Source organism: Bos grunniens, chromosome 2 (genome assembly GCF_055505025.1).
Source record: "Bos grunniens cultivar Pamir isolate PY7600 chromosome 2, Bosgru_T2T1.0, whole genome shotgun sequence".
Classification (NCBI taxonomy): Eukaryota; Metazoa; Chordata; class Mammalia; order Artiodactyla; family Bovidae; genus Bos; species Bos grunniens.
Genome location: NC_141166.1, coordinates 60889881 through 60910456, shown reverse-complemented (window position 1 = coordinate 60910456; position 20576 = coordinate 60889881). Strand labels below are relative to the sequence as shown.

Here is a 20576-nt window from a genome sequence, read left to right as displayed (position 1 = left end):
AAAGATGTGGAGCTGGGTAAATCTCACTCACTGCTGGTGGGGAGGGGGGTAAGAATTGGTAACATTTAAAAAACAATTAGCAATACCTACTAAAGTTGAAGATAAGCATTTCCTACAATCCAGAAATCTTAACTTTTAAGCACATAATTGAGAAATACTAAGAGACCAGTACAAGATTGTATAGTTTATATTGAGAAAAATCTGGAAATAATCTATAGATTTATAAACAGATGAGTTAAAGAATAAATTGTGGCATTTTTGCCAAATAAAATATAATATAGCAGTTGAAATAATTATAACTACTTGTATTGAAATGTATAAATTAAATATATATGTACATATATATGTATATACATATATAAAATTTTGAGTTGTTGAGTAAATTGCAAGGTACAAAATGGAAAAGTATGATGCCATTTATGTATTGGCTAAAGACAATCTAAGTAATACTATATATTGTTCAGCAATGTAAATATGTTTTCTAAAATATAAAAATAGTGAACAGGAAGTGTTTACTTCTAAATATGGGATCAGGCAAGAATATAAAAGGGACTTAAAATATATTTTTACCATTTTATTTATTTTAAAGTCATATAAATATTAAAGAACATGCAAATCTGGACAATAGTTCCTAGTTTTTCTAGACTATAGTATGCTTAAGCTAGGCACATAGGTGTTTTTAAACCTGGAATCCTGGATTTCAATAGGAGAAGGCAAGCCCATGCTTCTAGACTTGGAAACCCAGCCCCCTCCTCACTCAGACCCCTGCCAACTGAGCAGCTTCTTGGATCTCTTCCACTTTGGTCTTTTGTGATCTCCTGGTCATGGCCTTTCTCTGGACAACTGCAGCCTGTCCTGGAGAAGTATTCTGGTTGTCCAAAAATCTAGAAACTAACACAATTATTTTCAGGTTTCAGAAGCTTAGAGACAAGAGGATCATTTACTTACAAATGAGAGGACCTCAGAATTCTTCTCTCTCTAATAAAATAAGGGTGTCACTAACCCAATTCTCATTCAACTATAGGTTAATATTCCAATGATGTGAGTCCAGCTCTAACCAAAAGCACAAGGCTAACTTCAGGATTCATGCAGAAGCTGCTTGAGTCTCAGCTCAACTTGCTGTAGCTGTGCAGCTGGCAGCTGAGGACCAAGGGTTGTCAGGAATCAACAATGTAACATAAGTCTGCATATTTGTTACTGCTGAGGGAAATGGTGGGGGAGGGGGAGGAAAAAGGAGACATCAACTTCCTCTGAAGTGACTCCATCCCTAATGTGATTATAAGCTCAAGTAGAAATCATTATGGCTCCTCATTTTGTTAAGGTTTGACAGTTTTCTGACGGCTTCCAATAAAAACAAAATAAGCTGATTTATGGTCAAGCAGGAGAAATCCCAGTTGTAAACTAGAAGTCAAAGATAAAACCAGGGTTTCTAATAGGGGGCCTTTAGGAAGAAACCAAAACTACGTTTTATTTTCACATCTTTTTAAATTTAAATCCCATCCATTGAAGCTTTAAGATCTAGAATCCTATGAGTCAACTAGGACCCCCACCCTGACTCTCATCTACCACGCCCGATCTGTCTTCCCCTCTCTCTCAGATGCCAGGAACCTCCTGGGCTCCGGAACCGAAATCACCAAACACCTTGAGGTACTTGCCCAAAGCTATGTGCCAACAGCGAGGAGGGAGACGCAGACCTGGTCCGCCGTCAAAGGATGAGCCACGGGAGATGGGAGCTGGGTGCGGGGTTGGGACCACGTTAAACCGCTATATCAGAAATCCCAATATTACCAATGCCAGTCAGCCTTCCATTCTAGAGAACAAACCCGGGGCAAATTCAATCGCGTAATTCAATAATTCAAGTCTTCCCTCGCCTCTTAAAAAAGAAAAGAAAAGAAAACCATCTCGTTGTCAAGCTTTCCAAAGGAAATTCCCTCTTGCTAATGCGTTCTGTCTTCCAACTCCTGTTAGTATCCCTTCAGCATCGTTCTTCGAAAACCTGGTTTAAATTTCAATGCTTTTAAGCATCCCCCACATTGGGGGGCAGGGAAGGAGGGGAACCAGAGAGACCGAGGCAGAGATGGAGATGTGCGGTCCCTCCCCGGTCCCCTCCAGGTAGCCTGCGCGCACCGAGGCGGCGGGCGGTCCGGGTGGAACGCGCCGGAACGGGGCGAAGACCCGCCCAGCCGGGCTTCTCTTATAGGAGAGAGCCGGGCGGGCCTGGCCGGGGGCGGCGCCGCGCGCCCCATTCGCCTATAAGGAGCTGTCCGCCGCCCGGGTGCTGATTCCAGCTTTAGTGGCTAGCGAGGTGCGTTCGGCTGTCCAGAGAGCTGGGCGCCTGCTGTGGCTTTGGGTCGGGTTTGCACCTTTAAGAAGGGGGGACGAGGAGGAAGAGGAGAGCGAGGAAGGGAAGTGCAAGCCAGCGGCAGTTGCGGGGACAGTAGCTCCATCTGCACCTCCAGAGAAACCCCCGCCACGGTTTCAGTAGAGCGTTTGGACAAGGGATGGAGTGAAGCCGCGAGTGCCTCTCCACGGGGGGGTGGGCGGGGGTCAGACTGTGCAGAGGAGGAGAGAGAGAGAGAAGAAGCCGCGGCTGGAGCCTGCGAATTTGGAATGCGATTGGGAGGGACCTCTTACTCGGGGGAAATGGATTCTGGACCACGGCTGACCAGCGTTTTCACTTTGTTCTTTTCCGGCTTGTGGCATTTAGGATTAACAGCGGCAAATTGTGAGTATCAGGAGCTTGGGGCGAGTAGGTGAGGTGGGAGACCCTGACGTTTGGAAAGACACTCAACTGTCCAAGCGTGTTCAATTGTGTCTGCTCTGAGCAAAGGAAAAGGGGGAAAATGCTGATTGGTGTGTTTCTATCGCTCTAACCATCCCAAAAGTTAGCAGAGCTCGAAGGAGCCAGCCCCTCTGGATTTTCTGCCCTTCTTCCCGAATCGGAAAGTTCGGGGGAGAAGGGAAGATTTTCTTGCCTCAGCCTCCCGCCAGCTCCGCGTTCTGTACCTGCCTGATCTTAGCAGAGCTTCTCCCGGGAAGGGTCCCCGATTCTGGCTGTAGGAATGGGGGCTGATCTTCCAGACACAGAGATGCTCCCAGCCACTGCACTCGGTGACAGCGGTTCCTTTCTGAATGCGGCTGCCTCGCTCCGATTTGCAGTATGCCCTGTGCCTCCCTATCCATGGCTTTCAGCTCTCCCCTAGGCAGAAGGCTCCAGTTGGGATACCTTGCAACCAATGGTCATCTGTTTAATAGGGTTGGGAGTTTTGGCCTAAAAGTCATGGGCCGATGTAGTCAAACGACAAGATCAATGGCTGCCCCTGTTATAGGAGAAAGAGCTTTGATGCACACTCCACCCCCAAAATCTTTGTGCCAAAGAACACATAATGAGTATGCACTAAGTGTACACTGCCATCCAAGCTCTAACCTCGGCAAGTGCGGGGCATTTAATTTAATAGGCAGGAAAGCTGGACACCTGGGGATCCGCCACCTGCACTGTGTATTTAAAGAACCCAGTTCGTCAAACTTGAATAAATTGCTGGAGCCATCAGAGGTGCAAGTTCAATAGCTCAACTGCTTCTCTAGGCAGAGAAAGGGAAGTTCTTCCAGCTCTGAAAACTCCTAAATGAAGAAAGAATGCAATTAAGCCATCTGTGTGGTTTCCAAAGATGGTTTATTAAGTTTCCTCAAGGTTCTGGGTTTCCTGCCTTATCTACTAACTTCATCATGAACCTCAGTAATATCTAACCAAATTCGAACTGTTCTGATACTTTTTTCTTATTTTTTTGGTGTGAACCATCACTGTTGGAGAAGAGTAGGAAGGCCACTTACTACTTACAAGTTTCTCTACCTCACTTTCCACCTTCCTTAATCCAAAAGGTCCTTAAGAAAGAGATACTCAGTACCTCAAGGGAAAACAATTGGAAAATTTTACTGATAATGATCCAAAGCTGACCCAGTGCTCCTATCTGTGATTGGAAGTTTTGGGGATCTGAAATTGATAGTTAGTGGAAATGGATTATAAAGATTTTTATTAAAGTCTGTATTTTAAAGGTATGCTGAAGAGGTCAGCCTCTTTAAAGGGGAGGAACCAAAAGGGTTTCGTTCAGAAATTATTTCAGAGAATAGGTAAGGACAGGGTGAAATCTAATATTTCTCTCCTCTTTCTCCTCCTCTTCTCCCCACATCCTCCTGCTTCTCCCCCTCTTTTTTTTTTTTTTCTTTTGTAAGTAAAATTGTTCCCATGGTGCTGTAGAAAAACATCTAAGTGGTTCAGTAAGAGGAAGTTAGGCATGGTGCTTTCTTTCTCTAACTCCTAGAACACTAGAGGTCAGTATTGTCCTAATGATGCAAAGGTGTGGCAGTAAAACAACTGTGCTTTTCCTCTAGCACATACACCTATCTGAAAACAGTTAATATTTTGAAGATCTATGAAGAAAAAAATGAGGAATAAGGGTGAAATAAATAGAACATGCTCTATAGGAATATGGTTTTGGCTTCCTTATATAGCATCTTAAGAGCAAGGAAAAAAAAAAACATAGGATGAGTTTTTCTGTAAATTAACTGAATTATAGTTAATGTTACAATAATGTTCCTAAAACCTAAATGGTATGAGCTTAAGGCTCATGCTTATCATTACTGATGCAGCAATAAAGCTAATTCTAGGCATTTAAAATAAAACCTTGTGATAATGAGCTTTAGTATTTCATCACTGACAGTGTAATTTCCCTATTTCCAATCAGCATTTCAGTTGAATGCATGCTGCTTGCTAAATATATGGGGGTCAGTGTTCTTAAACAGTAATGTTAAATGTTTTTATTTTGCCAAACAAAATGTATTAATTCAGTGAACAATAGAATAGCAGCAGAAAATTACTTTGAATTCAGTTCTGGTGGTCTTCCAAACCTGTGATGCAGAACCTCTAAGGAAAAAAAATAAATAAATAACATTCCACAATTTTTCCAGACTTCTGTTGTCCACATACTTAATCCATTTTTTATAGTGCTTTTGTTTATTTTTTAGCTACAACCCATTAGCATTTATATGCATATATTGACAAAGAGAAATCTTTAAAATTGTCAATTTTTGTAAGTTTATAGATAATTTGGAGGATTTTCCCCCAGGATTATTATTTTTATATTTTGAAATAATACTTCAAGTCATTTGTGACAGTACTCTTGGAAATGGATTGTTTACCCAAGATGCTCCACGGTATACTTGTGAACTTTGTTCAACTAAAAACAACTTTTAATTGTTTCTCATCTTCTGGCAACAATTTATTATTGTTAGTGCTGTTTGTGTGTGTTTAATTTTCTCATAATCTGACCAAAACTTGGGCATTTAGCTACAAAAGAAAAATGAATTCTTGCCCAATTATAGGTCTTATAAGTTTCTAATTAAACAAAATTAAAATAAAGTCAGATTAGAAGGCCAGCTACAGTATAGATAATATGAATCTGTGCAGAGAACATAATTACCAACCAGTAATAAAAACTCTGGAAATTCCCCCATTTCAGATTTTCAGGATATTAAACAGCTACATTACTTCCTTTGGGTTTACCCTGAGGGAATTAGTTAATTTCAAATGTAGATATGATAGGCCGGTGTTAAATGAAAAAAAAAAAAAAACGTTTTACATATAATATCAGCTCCTTTGACATAAGAAGAAATGACGAGACTTGATAATTGGTTAGAGTGAAACTAGGTTTTTGAAATGATAGGAGTTCTAGCCCTAATTATGCCACAGCTAAGATACCAAACACCCATCAGGTGATGCATCATTTCTGTTCTCACAGCTCAGGTATAAAATAGCAACTGAGATATGTATCTACTCCCAAATAGAATAGCAGCTCAAATTTTACAGAGGAAATTCTTCAAACAGGTATGTTAAAAGACATGCTTGCATTCAGAAGACAAGAGGAATGCAGGGGACACTTTTAAGGTCACTGTTCACTTTATTTTACAATAACGGGATACTATTTGATTATAAAGAGCCTTAATTCTGACCAGTCACTTGAATGATCTCTAAGCATCTTTTCTCTTTGTTGCTACATATTAAGTCCACACAGATAACAGCCAGGAGAGAGAAATTGAAAACTCTTTACTCCTTTCATCACAGGCAGAACTTTATCAAAAATATAGGAAGATGTCAATCATATTCCTAAAGATCTTCAAATAAAGAGACGCACTGTACCTTGAGTTTTCTGAAGCTTATGCACAAACCCAATCAATATATAATATTATAAATAAACAAGGACTAGATTCTTTTTAGCAGGAAAGTGTTTGCCATTTACTTTTTTATGGCATTTACATTGCAGTCATCAGAAGTGAAAGAAACATTATATTGCTCACTTGCAAGACTCCTGAAGATTTTCCTATGGTTAAATGGGCTGGTCTTTGACTATCCAGATGAATTCTTTTCCCTTTCTCTTCACATAGTTCCCATCTCAAAATCAGGTTCATATTTCCAGAACTGGAAAACAGAAAACCTGGACTAGCAATTATCATACAAGGGTATACACTTTAAAAAAAGTCAGTTTCTGTAAGAAGCATCTTAACTCACCCCCATGTCTTATTCTCATTCTAATGAATGACTGACTGTCTTCTAAATTGCAGTTTTCTTTTCCCAGCTTCTTTTGCCTTTCCTTTCTTTAATGGGACCCAGTTTTCCTTTACTAGATTGCTTTATTTTTCAGTGCGTGCCCATTTGTTACAAAACAAAATAATGTGATATCATTAAAAATGTTCCTAAAACTTTTTCTTTAGTTGGTGAACAAAAAGCTCTTTATCTTGTATGCCAGAACTCTGCTGAAATATGACCTATATATACAAGCCTAATTATCCTTGTCATGTAGGACAATGGGGAGATGGTCTAGTTACCTGAAAGGTTAGAGTACAAAAATCATTCACTCAAAAAGGCTTTATTTTGAAGTTTCAGGATTCTCATTAGACACTTCTGGGATGATAGTACTCAAAATTGTTAAGCAATTATACTTAGAATAACAACATAATAGAGGTTTAATTCCTACTAGCTGTAAGCTGCTATGGGCTTAGTATCTCTCAATCCATGTGCAATTTGACAAGGAAGCACAGCTAGGTAGACTTTATTAAATCCAGTTTACAGATGAGTAAATTTAAGGTTAATAGACGTTAATAATTTTCCCAAGATCATAAACTCAAGGAATGAAAAAAAATCAGAAACTGAACCTGTATCTGTCCATCTCCAAAGATCAGACTCTTTACAAGATATGAAAGTAATCCTCATGCATTCTGATGGGGTCTATGTGTGTGCATCTGAAGAAAGTTGCCTTGGAATCTCTGTAGTTATTCTCTGCAGCTCTGTTCATAACAAAGGCTGTGGAGGCAGCTCTTTCCACCAGAACCAGCTCCTGAGCTTTACTTTAATCTACATTTGATGCAAGATGCCAGACATTGCAATAGTCAAAGATTGGAAACCTTATATCTGGATGAACACCAGATGTTCTATTTTTCTTTTACAAGTTTCAGTTCAAAACTCGATAAGGAAAGGATATAGCCTTGAAGATGTGACGTGTGTGCAAACACACATACATACACAATACCATAAAAAGGTACCTCTCTTGGTATCATGTCTTGTAAGTCAATAGATGTCAGACAAAACTATTAATTAAATAGCAGGTATAAGCTTCCTTTCTCAGCATTGGGCTGGTCCTGAACAGGCTCTGCCTAATACTATAAATTTCATCCAAATTACTCCTCCCACATTGTCTAATTTCCAGTTTCTGGAATTCCGTATTCTATAGACAAACCATGCTTTCTCACGTTTTCTTGTGTTTATTGGCATATGTCTGTCTACTTGGTTTAGAATGTCCTTTCACACTTTCTATCTTCTATCACTTTCTCCATCTCCTCCCCCGGAAAACATACACACTTTCCCCAAGCTAGGTCAAATGTCCTGTATATTATTACTGTATTTCCATAGCGCTTCCAGTTCTTGTCTCCCCAACTAAATGTCCATTTCCCTGATTATCATATTTTATCTGAATATCTATAGTCAATGCCTAAAATATGTAGATGAGAGAAGAAATGAATGGGTTCCAACTAAAATTTTTCATTTCTAAACCAAGATCGTTCTATGGTCCTACTGCTAGAGTCTTTTGAAATGTATAGGTTTATGTTTGTTTGTTTGTTTGTTTTCAAATAAAAAGTATTACTTATTCTAGTTTGGGAAATGTTAAGAAGATGTTAGAATATGCAGCTTTTAAGTGAAAGAGCAGAAATTTAGATCATTTGGTTGGATTTGGAGCTGAAGAGTGGGCTTCTGCATTTACACAAAGCTGCATACTTCCATGAGTTCATTGCTGACATAATCTTATTTCTGTGTCAAATGGTTCTTTGTTCCTCAAAGAGAACATCTTCCCATTCTTTGACCTTAAAACCAAGTTTGAGGTAATTTTATTAACTTGCTTTTGCAATTTTAATGAGTGTTTTCTATATAGTCTGAAAATACACAGATATATATTGATATAAAAATCCTTCTTCATAACTCAGTGTTAAGTATAAAGAAGAAAAGTTTAGATTCTATTTAATGGAATATAAAATCTTTCCAGTAGTTTTAGTCATAAACTACTGGAAAGATCTTATCTAGTTACAAACCTACAATACTGCCCTGATAACATAATCCTGAGTCTCTGATGTCATCTTCTTATGCTGTGGTTGGGAGAAGATTTAAGTGTTAAGAGTTTGTGTATGTTACTCATTTGAAAAATTTTGTTGAAGAAATGAGTCCCAAGAAAAAGTTCTCTTTCTTAAAGTCAAGTTTTTCTAAGAAGCTGGAGGAATAAAGATGCATTAAAAGATAGAGGCCATGACCTCAAGGAAATTTAAACATGAGCAGCCAGCAAAATAAATCTTTAATCACATCAAAGTGATAAATGCTATAACAAAGGTAAGCACAAGTGAGAATCTTAAACTGGCTGGGACATCGATGCGGGCTGTCTGAGGGAAACAGAATGTAAGTCAAGACTTAGAGTCAGACTTCCCAGCTGGGAAAAGGAAGGGAGGTATTAGAGGCTTTGTGTGTTGTAGTGATTACTTGCACGAGTGACTCATAGGCCTACAGATAGAAGAAAAAACTGAACAAGTAGGTAAACATGGGAGTCTTTGATTTTTACTGTGAAAACTATAGAGGGTCATCAAAATATTTTTAACATGTAATTAAATAATATATAATCAGATTTTTGTGTTTAAAATATCACTGTACGAAGGAAAAATTAAAATGAATGAAGGCTAATCATAAGAAAACCAGTGAAGAGCTTATTACAATAACACAGGTGATAATTAATAAGGGCCTAAGAAGGAAAGTTTCAGAACCTGCAAAGGTCATAAAGAATCAGAAAGAAAATCATGAGCCAAGTAATTTCAAAACCAAGGAATCTATGAGCTAGTAAACTCACAGAAGGCACAGATTTGTGGTTAAAATGTATTTTATTGCAGCTTCCATTGTTTTTGACAAATGAGAACTGTAGGTACTAGAAAAGGTGCTCAGTTCTCTGAAATGAAGTTCTTCTTGGGGAATACCAAGCGACCATATTCTGAGTGCGGTGTATTTCATATTTGCATGACACCATATAGCACATGCTGTCTGTATCCATCATCCTGATGCATCTTATAGTCTGTAAATTATGCTGGTTTTTGTCAGCAGAGTGAGAACTAGTCATTAAGGAAGGAGCAATTAAACCTCAGTCCCCCACCTTCTCATCCCCCTCTGGCAGGGAGGTAAACCAGGGATCATAACTGCTATCAGTGGCTGCTCTGGGGAAGGAGAAACCGGGGAAGCTGGGTGTGCCAGGTTGATTTGCCATCATTGGTAATTGATTTGCTGGCATAAATTCCACATCTCTACGTTTCTAATTGCTTTTGTGCATATTCTGGGGGGTTGATTAATGCCATCTGTTCCTTGGATCAGCTGAACTGATTGAGTTTTAAAGGATGACAACATCAATGTTGAAGATAGAAAGAAAGTGAAGGAAAATGCCAAAACATCCCTTGTGGTGTATATTATTTTTAACTATCCACCTTTGGAAGCAGATACATCCTTCTGAAGACATTCCGAGGCAAGTAGCTGTCTAAAGAGATTTGCCTAACAGACAGATGCTTGTAGGTGTTAGTCTAGGCCACTGTTTGCTGAATATATACATTATGTCCCTTCTTCTCTGCCACCCTTCCTCTCTTCCCCACTCCTCTCTGTCATGCGGCCGCGTATTTTGGGTAATACCATTGGCTTTTCCCTGATTATGTTAAGATGTGAAAAGAGGGGAGAAAAACATCTGTTGCATTCTGATGCTGCCTTGCTAAATATGTAGGCACGGTCACCAAATGTGAAATCTCCCATCAAAGCCTATTCTAGGAGCAGTCCTGACAGAGATCTACCACCCACTGCACTTGGGAAAGCCCACTGAATTCCAATACCCCTACCCATCTGAGTGCAAACAATTCTTCTACTAACTCCATTGGTCCCTGAATCTGTAGATATGAAAGAAAGCCTTCTGATTCATAGGGAACCCTTAAGACACAGAGCCTCACTGGGAGAGAAAATATAAGAATTTAATCTGTACTGAACTCCACTTGACTAAAAGAAACAGAAGAAACATTTCTAGAAGAGATAGAGCCCAGTGTCTGAAGGAGGGGGAGAAGATGATCTGAGTTGGGGAAGGGAAAACAGGAAGAATGTTCAGAATGTCCAAGACAAGTGTCACCCACTTCCTGATTTTGCCCAGGATGACCCTCTGTATTGCAAGGGTGAAAATGCTGCAGATGGGCAATTGGGAGGTGATAAAGGACAGTAGAAAGGGCACAGGTCCCACAGCTCTGGGTCGATGTGACTGTCACTCAGGATTTCCTATGGATACTAACATGAACCTGTAGTGTCAGTATAACATGAGTTACTCTGTATAAAACACACATGATTGTTTTTATAATTACTAATGAATCCCAACATGGATTCTCTCAAAATCAGTTACAATAGTAATCGGGCAAAGACAAGAACATTTCCATTCCCAAGCAAAGATGGAAGGGCTCACTCTCCCTTCATCAGAGAGCTGAGTAATTGCTGAGGCAAAGGGAAACTAGCTCTTATTTCTCTTGGATGGCAGAGGGACTGTGGGTAGAATTGGTCTCCATCTGACAGAGACCCAGGGCCACCTGGGTTCCTCATGCTGCCTTGCTAAATATGTAGACAGAGTCACCAAACATGAAACCTCCCATCAAGGACTTTTCTTAGGGCAGTCCTGACAGAGATCTACTACCCACTGCACTTGGGAAAGCCCACTTGGTTTCTTTCAAGGTGCACTCAGGTATGATCTCTGCTTCTGGGTTTTGGCCAGTGAAATGCTTATTACAAACCTCATTAAGGAAGTGGAGGAAAGAGCTGCCCCTAGAAAATAAAAGAGCACATCCCCTCCAGAAAACCCTGACAGAAGATGTCAGTATTAGGGGAGAAGCATCCTTGAACAGACCTTGAGAAAAAAATTAGTGAACGTGAGCAGGAATATATGTAGTGTTCCAAGTAGCCTAAGCTCTCCATTTGCAGGAAACTTGAGCAGATGGAAGTTAAATCTGCAGGTCAGGAGAGCTGTACTTCCCTTCTGGCTACTGCTGATGCCTCCTTCTGGTGAATCTTTAGTTCAAGTGTTCTGTCCTTGTAAATGTTGGATTAAAATTGGGTGCTGCTACAACACCTAATGGGTTATAAATGCTCATCCATCTTCAAGTGCATCATTCATTCATTCAAAAGTACTTATGAAATGCCTACTGTGCATTTATTTCTCTGTATAGTCATGAAAGCCTATTGCTATTGAAAACCAGTTGATGGAGGGAGAATTGGATTGATGTCCATATAACCCAAAAACAGCAACAACAAAAAATAACAGTATCTCTTCAAATCAAAGCCATGGCAGTGGGGTCCTCCACTCTAGTCTTGTTCAGTGTATTAAATACCTCTCTTCTCTCCCTGAGTCTTTTCTCTCTGCTTCCTTATCTTTAGCATTTCTTCCCCTTCACTCTTAATTTGCCACCTTTCCAATGCCTTTCCTTTCTTCCTTCCACCCTCCTCCCTCCCTTCCCCATATTCTTCTACTCCTATCCCTTCCTCTGTTCTCTATCCCTCTCTCCCCTTTCAGACTCCCTTCTTTCACTCTGCCTGTTTCATTTAACGTTTAGTAAATGATTTTTTGGTTGTTTTACGGCCAAGGCTAATGCTCTTTAAACTTTGCCATTGAAGTGCTGCTTGCCAGAAAAAAGAGTGCACAGAACCCAGGGGAGTCTGAGAGCTTAGCTTCACGTGGCTGCTGAAGCATGTAATTTCTTGAATTTTTTCTTAAACACTCAGACAAATCTGCATTCCATTCCATATTTCATCCATGTGTAAATTACAGGAAAAATATTTTCCCACAATCTTTGGTTAAAAATTGATGAGCAAAATTGATTTACTTAACCCATGACAAAGGGCCGCATACACCCAGGGGCACAAGTCTAAGCTTTCTGGCTCTTTATCCCTGTTTATGCCTTTTAGGATTCCTGTATGAAGAAGTACAGCTTCCCTGTCTTACCTCTCATTTAGGAACAGGTAGCTTCCTTTCTCATTAAATGTGATTGGTCTGTGAGCTGCAAATTATAATTAATCAATAATGGGAGGTGAGAAGAGCTTATCGATTCACATGAGGAAAGGAAACCCACAAGCCTACTTGAGGAATAGAAATGGAACTTCGGGAGGGGCTGTGGGTAAGAAGTCTGCCCAGCTTCACTCTGAGTCTGTGCCCCACCCCATGGCAGTCACCTGGCAACATGCTCCACATCCATGGAGCTTACCTTTGAGTAGATTAGCTCTTCCAGGTTACAGGATTGGGGTCAATGAGGGCAGGGTTTTTTTGTTTGTTTGTTTTTTAAAGAAAATTGGAAGCAGGCTGAGCTTACCAGGATATTAAAGGAGAGATTAATGCTTCTCCTTCTACAACACAGGAACTGTTTAACACCATCACAAGAAATGAAATCACCAGATTTCATTCACAAGATCAGAAAGTCCCAACATTAGAGATGAAAGATTAAGTTAAATAATGTGTTTCTTCCTGAGCAGAGCTTCCAAAGATACACTTCATCCCAATGGTGGTACCTGATGGGCTCATTCTATTCCTCCCCACAGTCTGATGCAATAGTTATCATCCTCCCCATTCGAGGACAAACATGAGCCACCTTGGACAGTCAGGTGATTTACCCATGATCAAATAACTTGCATGTCGTCACACTAGGATGTTAACCCATATTTCCCTGATACCAGAGTCCATATCTTTTTTACACATTCAATTCAGTTCAGTTCAGTCACTCAGTCATGTCCAACTCTTTGTGAGCCCATGAATTGCAGCACACCAGGCCTCCCTGTCCATCACCAACTCCCAGAATTTACCCAAACTCATGTCTATCGAGTTGGTGATGCCATCCAGCCATCTCATCCTCTGTCGTCCCCTTCTCCTCCTGCCTCCAATCCCTCCCAGCATTAGGGTCTTTTCCAATGAGTCAACTCTTCACATGAGGTGGCCAAAGTATTGGAGTTTCACCTTCAGCATCAGACCTTCCAGTGAACACCCAGGACTGATCTCCTTTAGGATGGACTGGTTGGATCTCCTTGCAGTCAAAGGGACTCTCAAGGGTCTTCTCCAACACCACAGTTCAAAAGCATCAATTCTTTGGTGCTCAGCTTTCTTCACAGTCCAACTTTCACATCCATACCTGACCACTGGAAAAACCATAGCCTTGACTAGACAGATCTTTGTTGGCAAAGTAATATCTTTGCTTTTCAATATGCTATCTAGGTTGGTCATAACTTTCCTTCCAAGGAGTAAGTGTCTTTTAATTTCATGGCTGCAGTCACCATCTGCAGTGATTTTGGAGCCCCCCCAAAAAAGTCTGACACTGTTTCCACTGTTTCCCCATCTATTTCCCATGAAGTGATGGATCCAGATGCCATGATCTTCGTTTTCTGAATGTTGAGCTTTAAGCCAACTTTTTCACTCTCCTCTTTTACTTTCACCAAGAGACTTTTTAGTGCCTCTTCACTTTCTGCCATAAGGGTGGTGTCATCAACATATCTGAGGTTATTGATGTTTCTCCCGGCAATCTTGATTACAGCTCGTGCTTCTTCCCACTGCTTTCTTGAACGCAAAGCTAAGGTTGAGCTACTCTTGAACTTGAGATGGTCAACCTTGCAGACCTAGTCTTTCTCTGTGATCCAGGGTAAAAAAAAACCTTATCAGTCTAGACCTACAGATTTCTCCCCCTTGCGCAGGTCATCTTATTCTAACTTTGCTGGCAGCACTTCCCCCATAGCTAGAAGTCTTCATGGCAAATAGTTTCCTGTTTCTGCAAGTTGATTGTCTTACTCACTAAAGCTCATACCATTAAATAGTGGTCTTGGGGAGCCTGAGATGAGTCCAGTTTTAGTGCATCTGTTCCTGTCTCATACTCCCTAGAGACCTTCCTCACAAATTTCAGTATTTTCAACACTGCATCATACTGTAGCCCTCCTAGACTTTATCAGATGGATGTTCAGTTTTTATTTTTGTTTTTTAAAGTTGGTACTGATAAGAAAACCCCTATTTGTGATGTTTAGATCACAGATTCTAATAATGCAAAGATTGGACTACATTGAGATCCATTCTCGGTCTTTGAGGTAAGCTGCAGAGTTCACCCTATGTCCAGCCCCCAACCTCCTTTCCCCCATTGGGGATGGATGGGAGGGAGGGTTTTGAACAAGCATATGCTGAATGACATTATTCTTCACCACAGATGAGGTCCCGTGATGAGCACTGGCTCTGTGGGCCTCAGAGAGTCTGCAAGGCAGAGAACTACCCGTTGTGTCCAGTTTCTTTTCATCACCAGTCACAAGGAAAGCCAGGCCAGGGGATTCTGTGCTTTATTCTCTAGTTCTCCTGCTTGTGTCCCTTCGACTTGAGCTATTATTTAGCTTAGTTGTGAGGTCTCTGTCTTCTCTGTCCTGTTTTTCAGCTATTTTCTTGTCTCAGCAGACCTCCTTGCTTAGGTTTAAAGAGGCTAAGCAATTTGTTCAATGGTCAGTGTCCTCACCATCAGAGAGGCTTTGCTTCTCTTTTTCCAACCATAGAGCCATCAGAAAGGGACATGGAGTATCCCGAAGTCATTCACACTGAGGCAATGAATCAGAGCTGTGTTCTAGCTCTCCAAAAGAAGGAGTGCTCCAGGGAACAAGACCTTAAATATTTAAACTTATTTTAGGAGGAGAACACTATGGTTTCCAAGATTAAATCTTATGTAGAATTTTTATGTAAAATAAATTGCACAGATGGCAGCTTTGCAGGATATGGGGAGAGGAGATGCAAAATCCTATCACTCAACCTACTCTCCTCTCCTGATTCTTCAGGCAAGTAGCACACAAAGCCTCCTGCCTTACCTGTAATTGTAGCAATCTCCAAGTTTATAGTTTCATGCAAAAGTGATGAGGCATACGAAGGTTTTAAGAAAAAGTGGGGGAGGTGGCCTCAATCGTGGCCAACACTTGGCTGCTGTGCAGCCGCAAGGCCACCCTGGGTGTTTGTCACAGGAGATACGCTTTCAATTTTCTCTCAGGAAGAGCCCTTGGAGTAGGAAATTGCAACCCACTCCAGTGTTGTTGCCTGGAGAATTCCACAGACAGAGGAGCCTGGTGGGCTATTGTCCATGGGGCCACAGAAAATCAGACATGACTGAGCACACACAGATAAATACATACATACATTCTTTCATATATTATTTTCCATTCTGGTTCATCACCATCCATTCTGGATATTGAATATAGTTCCCTGTGCTATACAGTGGGACCTTGTTGTTTATTCAATCTCTACAAATAGTTTGTATCTGCTAAACCCAAACTCCCAGTCTATCCCTCTGCCACCGATCTCCCCCTTTGCAACCACCAGTTGGTTCTCTATGTGTGTCAGAATGACCATCATTAAAAAGTCCACAAATATCAGATGCAGAGTGTGTAGAGAAAAGAGACCCCTCCTACACTGTTGGTGGAAATGTAAGTTTTTACATCCATTATGAAAAACAGTACTGAAAGTAGAATTGCCATATATGATCCTGCAATCCTGCTCCTAGGCATATATCCAGAGAAGACTAAAATTAAAAAAGACACATGCACCCACTTTGACCTTTTTAAAAAAGGCTTTTCATGTTGGCCACACAGCGAATAACTACTTGATAAACTGAATTAAAATACAGAGAGGCTAATTGAAGCCCAAGTACAGACAGCATGCCTGGATTAGGGACAGTAGAGGGGCAGACAATTGGTACACAGTCCAGTGCTCTCTCCATAATTCTTGCCTCTGTTTGATAACACTTATGGGAGAAATGGACGGTTGGCTCCAGAATTGAGGCCTTCTTAGTGTTCCCTAATGTTAATGAATGTGACTAGACATTGTGCAAATACACACATGAAATTCAGTTGTACCCTATCTGGATTCAGGCTTAGTTTCCGGTTCTGGTTGGAGTGTTATTGTCACCACAGGCATACACATTTCGTTAGTGTACCATTCATTAGAAAATCACATTGCATTCGATCTACACTGTACTTACATATAAGTGAACTCCAAATGCTCCTGCTCTCCATTCTTTTATTTGTTTAAATTGGACCTATTGCTTTATTTTTCTTCTTTATCTATTTGGCCATGCTCCATGGCTTGCAAGGTCTTAGTTCCCCGACCAGGGATTAAATCCAAGCCATGGCTATGAAAGCACTGAGTCCTAACCACTGGACCACCAGGGAACTCCCTACTCTGTATTCTCAATAGAATTCAATATAAGAAGTAATTTATTATGCTATATGTACATGCATATATATGTGTACACACAACTATATGTATAATAAATTTGAGATATTATTAGTTTTCTTTCATGGTTAATGTGCCAGGTACAATTTTACATGTGCATGCATGCTATGTGAACTGTTTATTCTGGAAAATGTCAAAATTTATTATCCCCCAAGGTCAATATTGACTTGGATGTCACCTCTGTGAATATTTACCTTTCTAGATAATAAATTGAAATGGGCATTTGGATGGAAATTAATATCCATTTATTTTCTGAAATCAAATGTGTTTTGCCATGAGAATGGATAAATGCCGTTGGGAGGTGTGCAGACGTGTCCCACTGTGGAGGCTCTGTTTCAGTGTGGTGCTCAGGAAGCATCCTTTGCACGCTGATTTACTTTGGTTGGGGGTTTTTAATAGTTCTTTCACATTATTCTTTTACTTAATGGACAGAATGCAAAACTTCAAATAGATTCAGCTTGGCATTTCAGTAACATAATCAGGAGATAATGATACTTGTGCATATGGGTAATAAGTATACATGAAATTAATGAGCACTTTAGTTTAGGGATTTATTTAGGACAAACTAGTTACCTGACAAACACAAAACTCCTTCAACAATGATTTAATTCAATGAAAAATACAGGGAGAGACATAAAATTACAAAGTGTTTGCTTTGATTTTGAGCTATTGACTTAATGTTTTCCAAAAAAATTTTGATGTGTCGTGTGTTTTGGAGATATGATATGTATGCCTGTGTGTGTATATGTATTTGTGCAGTGCTTATGTCTTTCTTTACAAAAGTCAGTGCCTCACACATGTTCAGGCATCTTTTAGTATATCAAACTAATTTGAAATTCTTTCTTAAATTGTGAGTCTACAATAGAGATATTTTCTGTTGCTCTTCCCTCACTGTTTTATTAACTTCAGATATTGAGCAGCAATATATATATTTTTGGGGCTTAAAAGAGCTGGCAATACATTTAAATAAAAATATAATTATGACAAGTGCTGTGTCCTATTATATATGCACAATATATGTGTATGCTTTTCTATACCAGTGTCCACACACATCGCATTCTTGGTTTTGTTCTTTATAAATAAGACAGATTTGTTTAGATGCCGTGTCAGCAAATCTTTTCTAGCTGTCAGTGGTCAGATAAAAGACCTGGACTTCGGAAGAAAATATCATAATTAAGCACAGGCTGTGGCTTCATAGTTGAGAGACTAAACAACTGTGGAAATTCATTAGTAGAGTTAATCTGACAAACATCTGAGCAAGTGAAACAGAATCAATTTGAGGGGAGAATGTATGACTCTAATGATGCTTTCACCCTTGTTGAAATGTTGTCTGGGGTAAAGATTTCTATGTTTTCTATATAAATATCTATTGTTGAACAATTCAATTTGACTTATTGGATTTCTATAGCTAAGTGTTGTATGGCTTTGTTGGGGAAATGATGTCATTTGGTGTATAAGGAAATAAAAACACCTCAGTTGATAGCCAGTGAAAGTCTTATTTTACACACCATCCAAATCACATCCCACAGTAGAAACGAAGCCAAGACAGCACCTCTGTTCCTTGTGATGGGAAGGTATGATTACTGGGAAAAGCTGAAAGACATTGGGAGGTTTTTCTGTCCAGATTTGCATGTATACATACATGCTCAATGTCAATTAATTTAGCTTGGTCTTCTCTTTTAAAACAAATCATACCTGGTGTTAATCAGTTGTTCTCAGCTGGAAGTGATTTTGCTCCAGGGGACATTTGACAATATTTGGAATATACATCCTCTATTGTTACAACTGGAGGTTTGCTATTTGCATCCAGTTGGTAAAATCCAGAGATGATAGTAAAAGCTTTCCTGGTGGCTCACTGGTAAAGAATCTGCCTGCCAAGCAGGAGATGTAGATTAGATTCCTGGCTCAGGACGATCCCCTGGAGAGGAAAATGGCAACTGACTCTAGTATTCTTGCCTGGGAAATCCCAAGGATGGATAAGCCTGACAGACTACAATTCATTGGGTTGCAAAGAGTCAGATACAACTTACCAACTAAACAGCAGCAGCAGAGATGTTAGTACACACTCGATGATGGACAAGAATGTGCTCCACAATAGATGATCATCAGCCTCAAAGGTCAAGATAGTCAAAATTTGAGAAACACTGACACTCTCTCAGTCATTTATGGACCATCATGTATTAATTTTTAAAGATGCCCAACATACATACGGAGAAGGCCATGGCACCCCACTCCAGTACTCTTGTCTGGAAAATCCCATGGACGGAGGAGCCTGGTGGGCTGCAATCCATGGGATCGCTAAGAGTCCCATATGACTGAGCGACTTCACTTTCACTTTTCATTTTCATGCATTGGAGAAGGAAATGGGAACCCACTCCAGTGTTCTTGCCTGGAGAATCCCAGGGACGGGGGAGCCTGATGGGCTGCTGACTATGGGGTCGCACAGAGTCGGACACAACTGAAGCGACTTAGCAGCAGCATCAACATACATACACACACACATGACTTTCTTCTAACATCTAGTCTTGTAGAAAGATGCTTAGATTAGAAGAAGAAAAATCAATACATATCTGCTCCTGATTTTGTCACTTACTGGCCATGGGATTTTGTGCTCATCATTCCACCTTGTTCTCAAATAAGGATGATGATATCTGCCCTAGTGGCTTTGCTATTGTGAATAAGAAATGAAGTAAGGCATGTCTTTGGAGAAGCTGTACACATACATTTTTGATGTATTGATATTTATTACAATTTTTATTATTTGGAGGAGTCATATTCTAACTGAACTATCCCTAAGACTTTAGACAAATAAGGGATGACAGGTGTGCTGTGGGTACAATGTAAAGAAGGACCAAAGGGACGTGACCTGGACTGGGAGCTGCCAAGGTCAATTTCACACCATTTTTTCAGGGTTTCTAATTACTTTGTGGTTCCAATTTCAGTCTTATCTTGAAAATCATCTGGTCAGGTTGCCTTCGATAGAACTCCATGTACTGTAGTGCAAAAACTATTTTATATTTTATAGTAAAGCATTTTCTTTTTGTCATTTTTTTCCTCTTCATAGCCCTCTCACCCCCCAATATACATATATATGTGAGAAATTCTGGGATGAAATGAAAGATGCCAAAGTGGCCAAGGCAGGTGCTTCTGAGGTGACATAGTTGCATGGCTCAGGAAAGGCCATGAACCAAACTCTTCAGAATACAATTTCTACCCCATTTAGCAGCTCAATGATCAGTTAGATAAGGGCCTCGGCTTTGATTGCTTATCTGCTCCAACCTAATCTTTGATTTTTAGAATCAATTAAAGCAAAGATATAGTCTTTAACTTTGTCTTTTCAATAGAAATATGATGGCTGACCTTGGCCTCTACTGAATTTCTGCTTTTTTAAAAAAGGAGGGTTATAAAAGGCTAAAGAATTGGAAAAGGGACCTTTGAAGTTAAGTGGTCCAGCCACAATCTGAATAACCTGTAGAGATCTCCACATTCACTAAATGTATTCCTGCTATTTGGCTACTCCATCCCACTTCTTATAAGCATAGAAATACGACTTCCCAGGATAGCTCACTATCTTCTGCAAAACTTGTAAGCAGTAGGGTATCCTTCCTTCCACTGTACCTGATTCTATCTCCAAATCACCAAACACTCCTCTTACTTACTTGCTGGACCATCCCAAACCAAAGTTCATCCTTCTTTATCACG

The 20576-nt window shown here is 40.0% G+C and overlaps 1 protein-coding gene and 1 long non-coding RNA gene across 2 annotated transcripts in view; one reads left to right on the top strand and one right to left on the bottom strand.

Annotated features, from left to right (window-relative positions):
- Positions 1 to 561: 561 nt before the first annotated feature.
- On the bottom strand, positions 562 to 2158 carry LOC147378141 (uncharacterized). The gene is made up of 2 exons (XR_015149714.1): positions 1789 to 2158; positions 562 to 891 (listed from the first exon to the last, which is right to left on the bottom strand). It is a non-coding gene; the product is annotated as an uncharacterized LOC147378141 (long non-coding RNA).
- Positions 2159 to 2280: 122 nt separating this feature from the next.
- Positions 2281 to 20576, top strand: part of LOC147378140 (contactin-associated protein-like 5) — a 257080-nt gene continuing 238784 nt past the window's right edge. Inside the window, exon 1 of the mRNA XM_086367029.1 lies at positions 2281 to 2725. Coding sequence (XP_086223155.1) covers positions 2611 to 2725 — 115 coding nt within the window. The 5' untranslated portion in view covers positions 2281 to 2610. The remainder of the gene's footprint in view (positions 2726 to 20576) is intronic.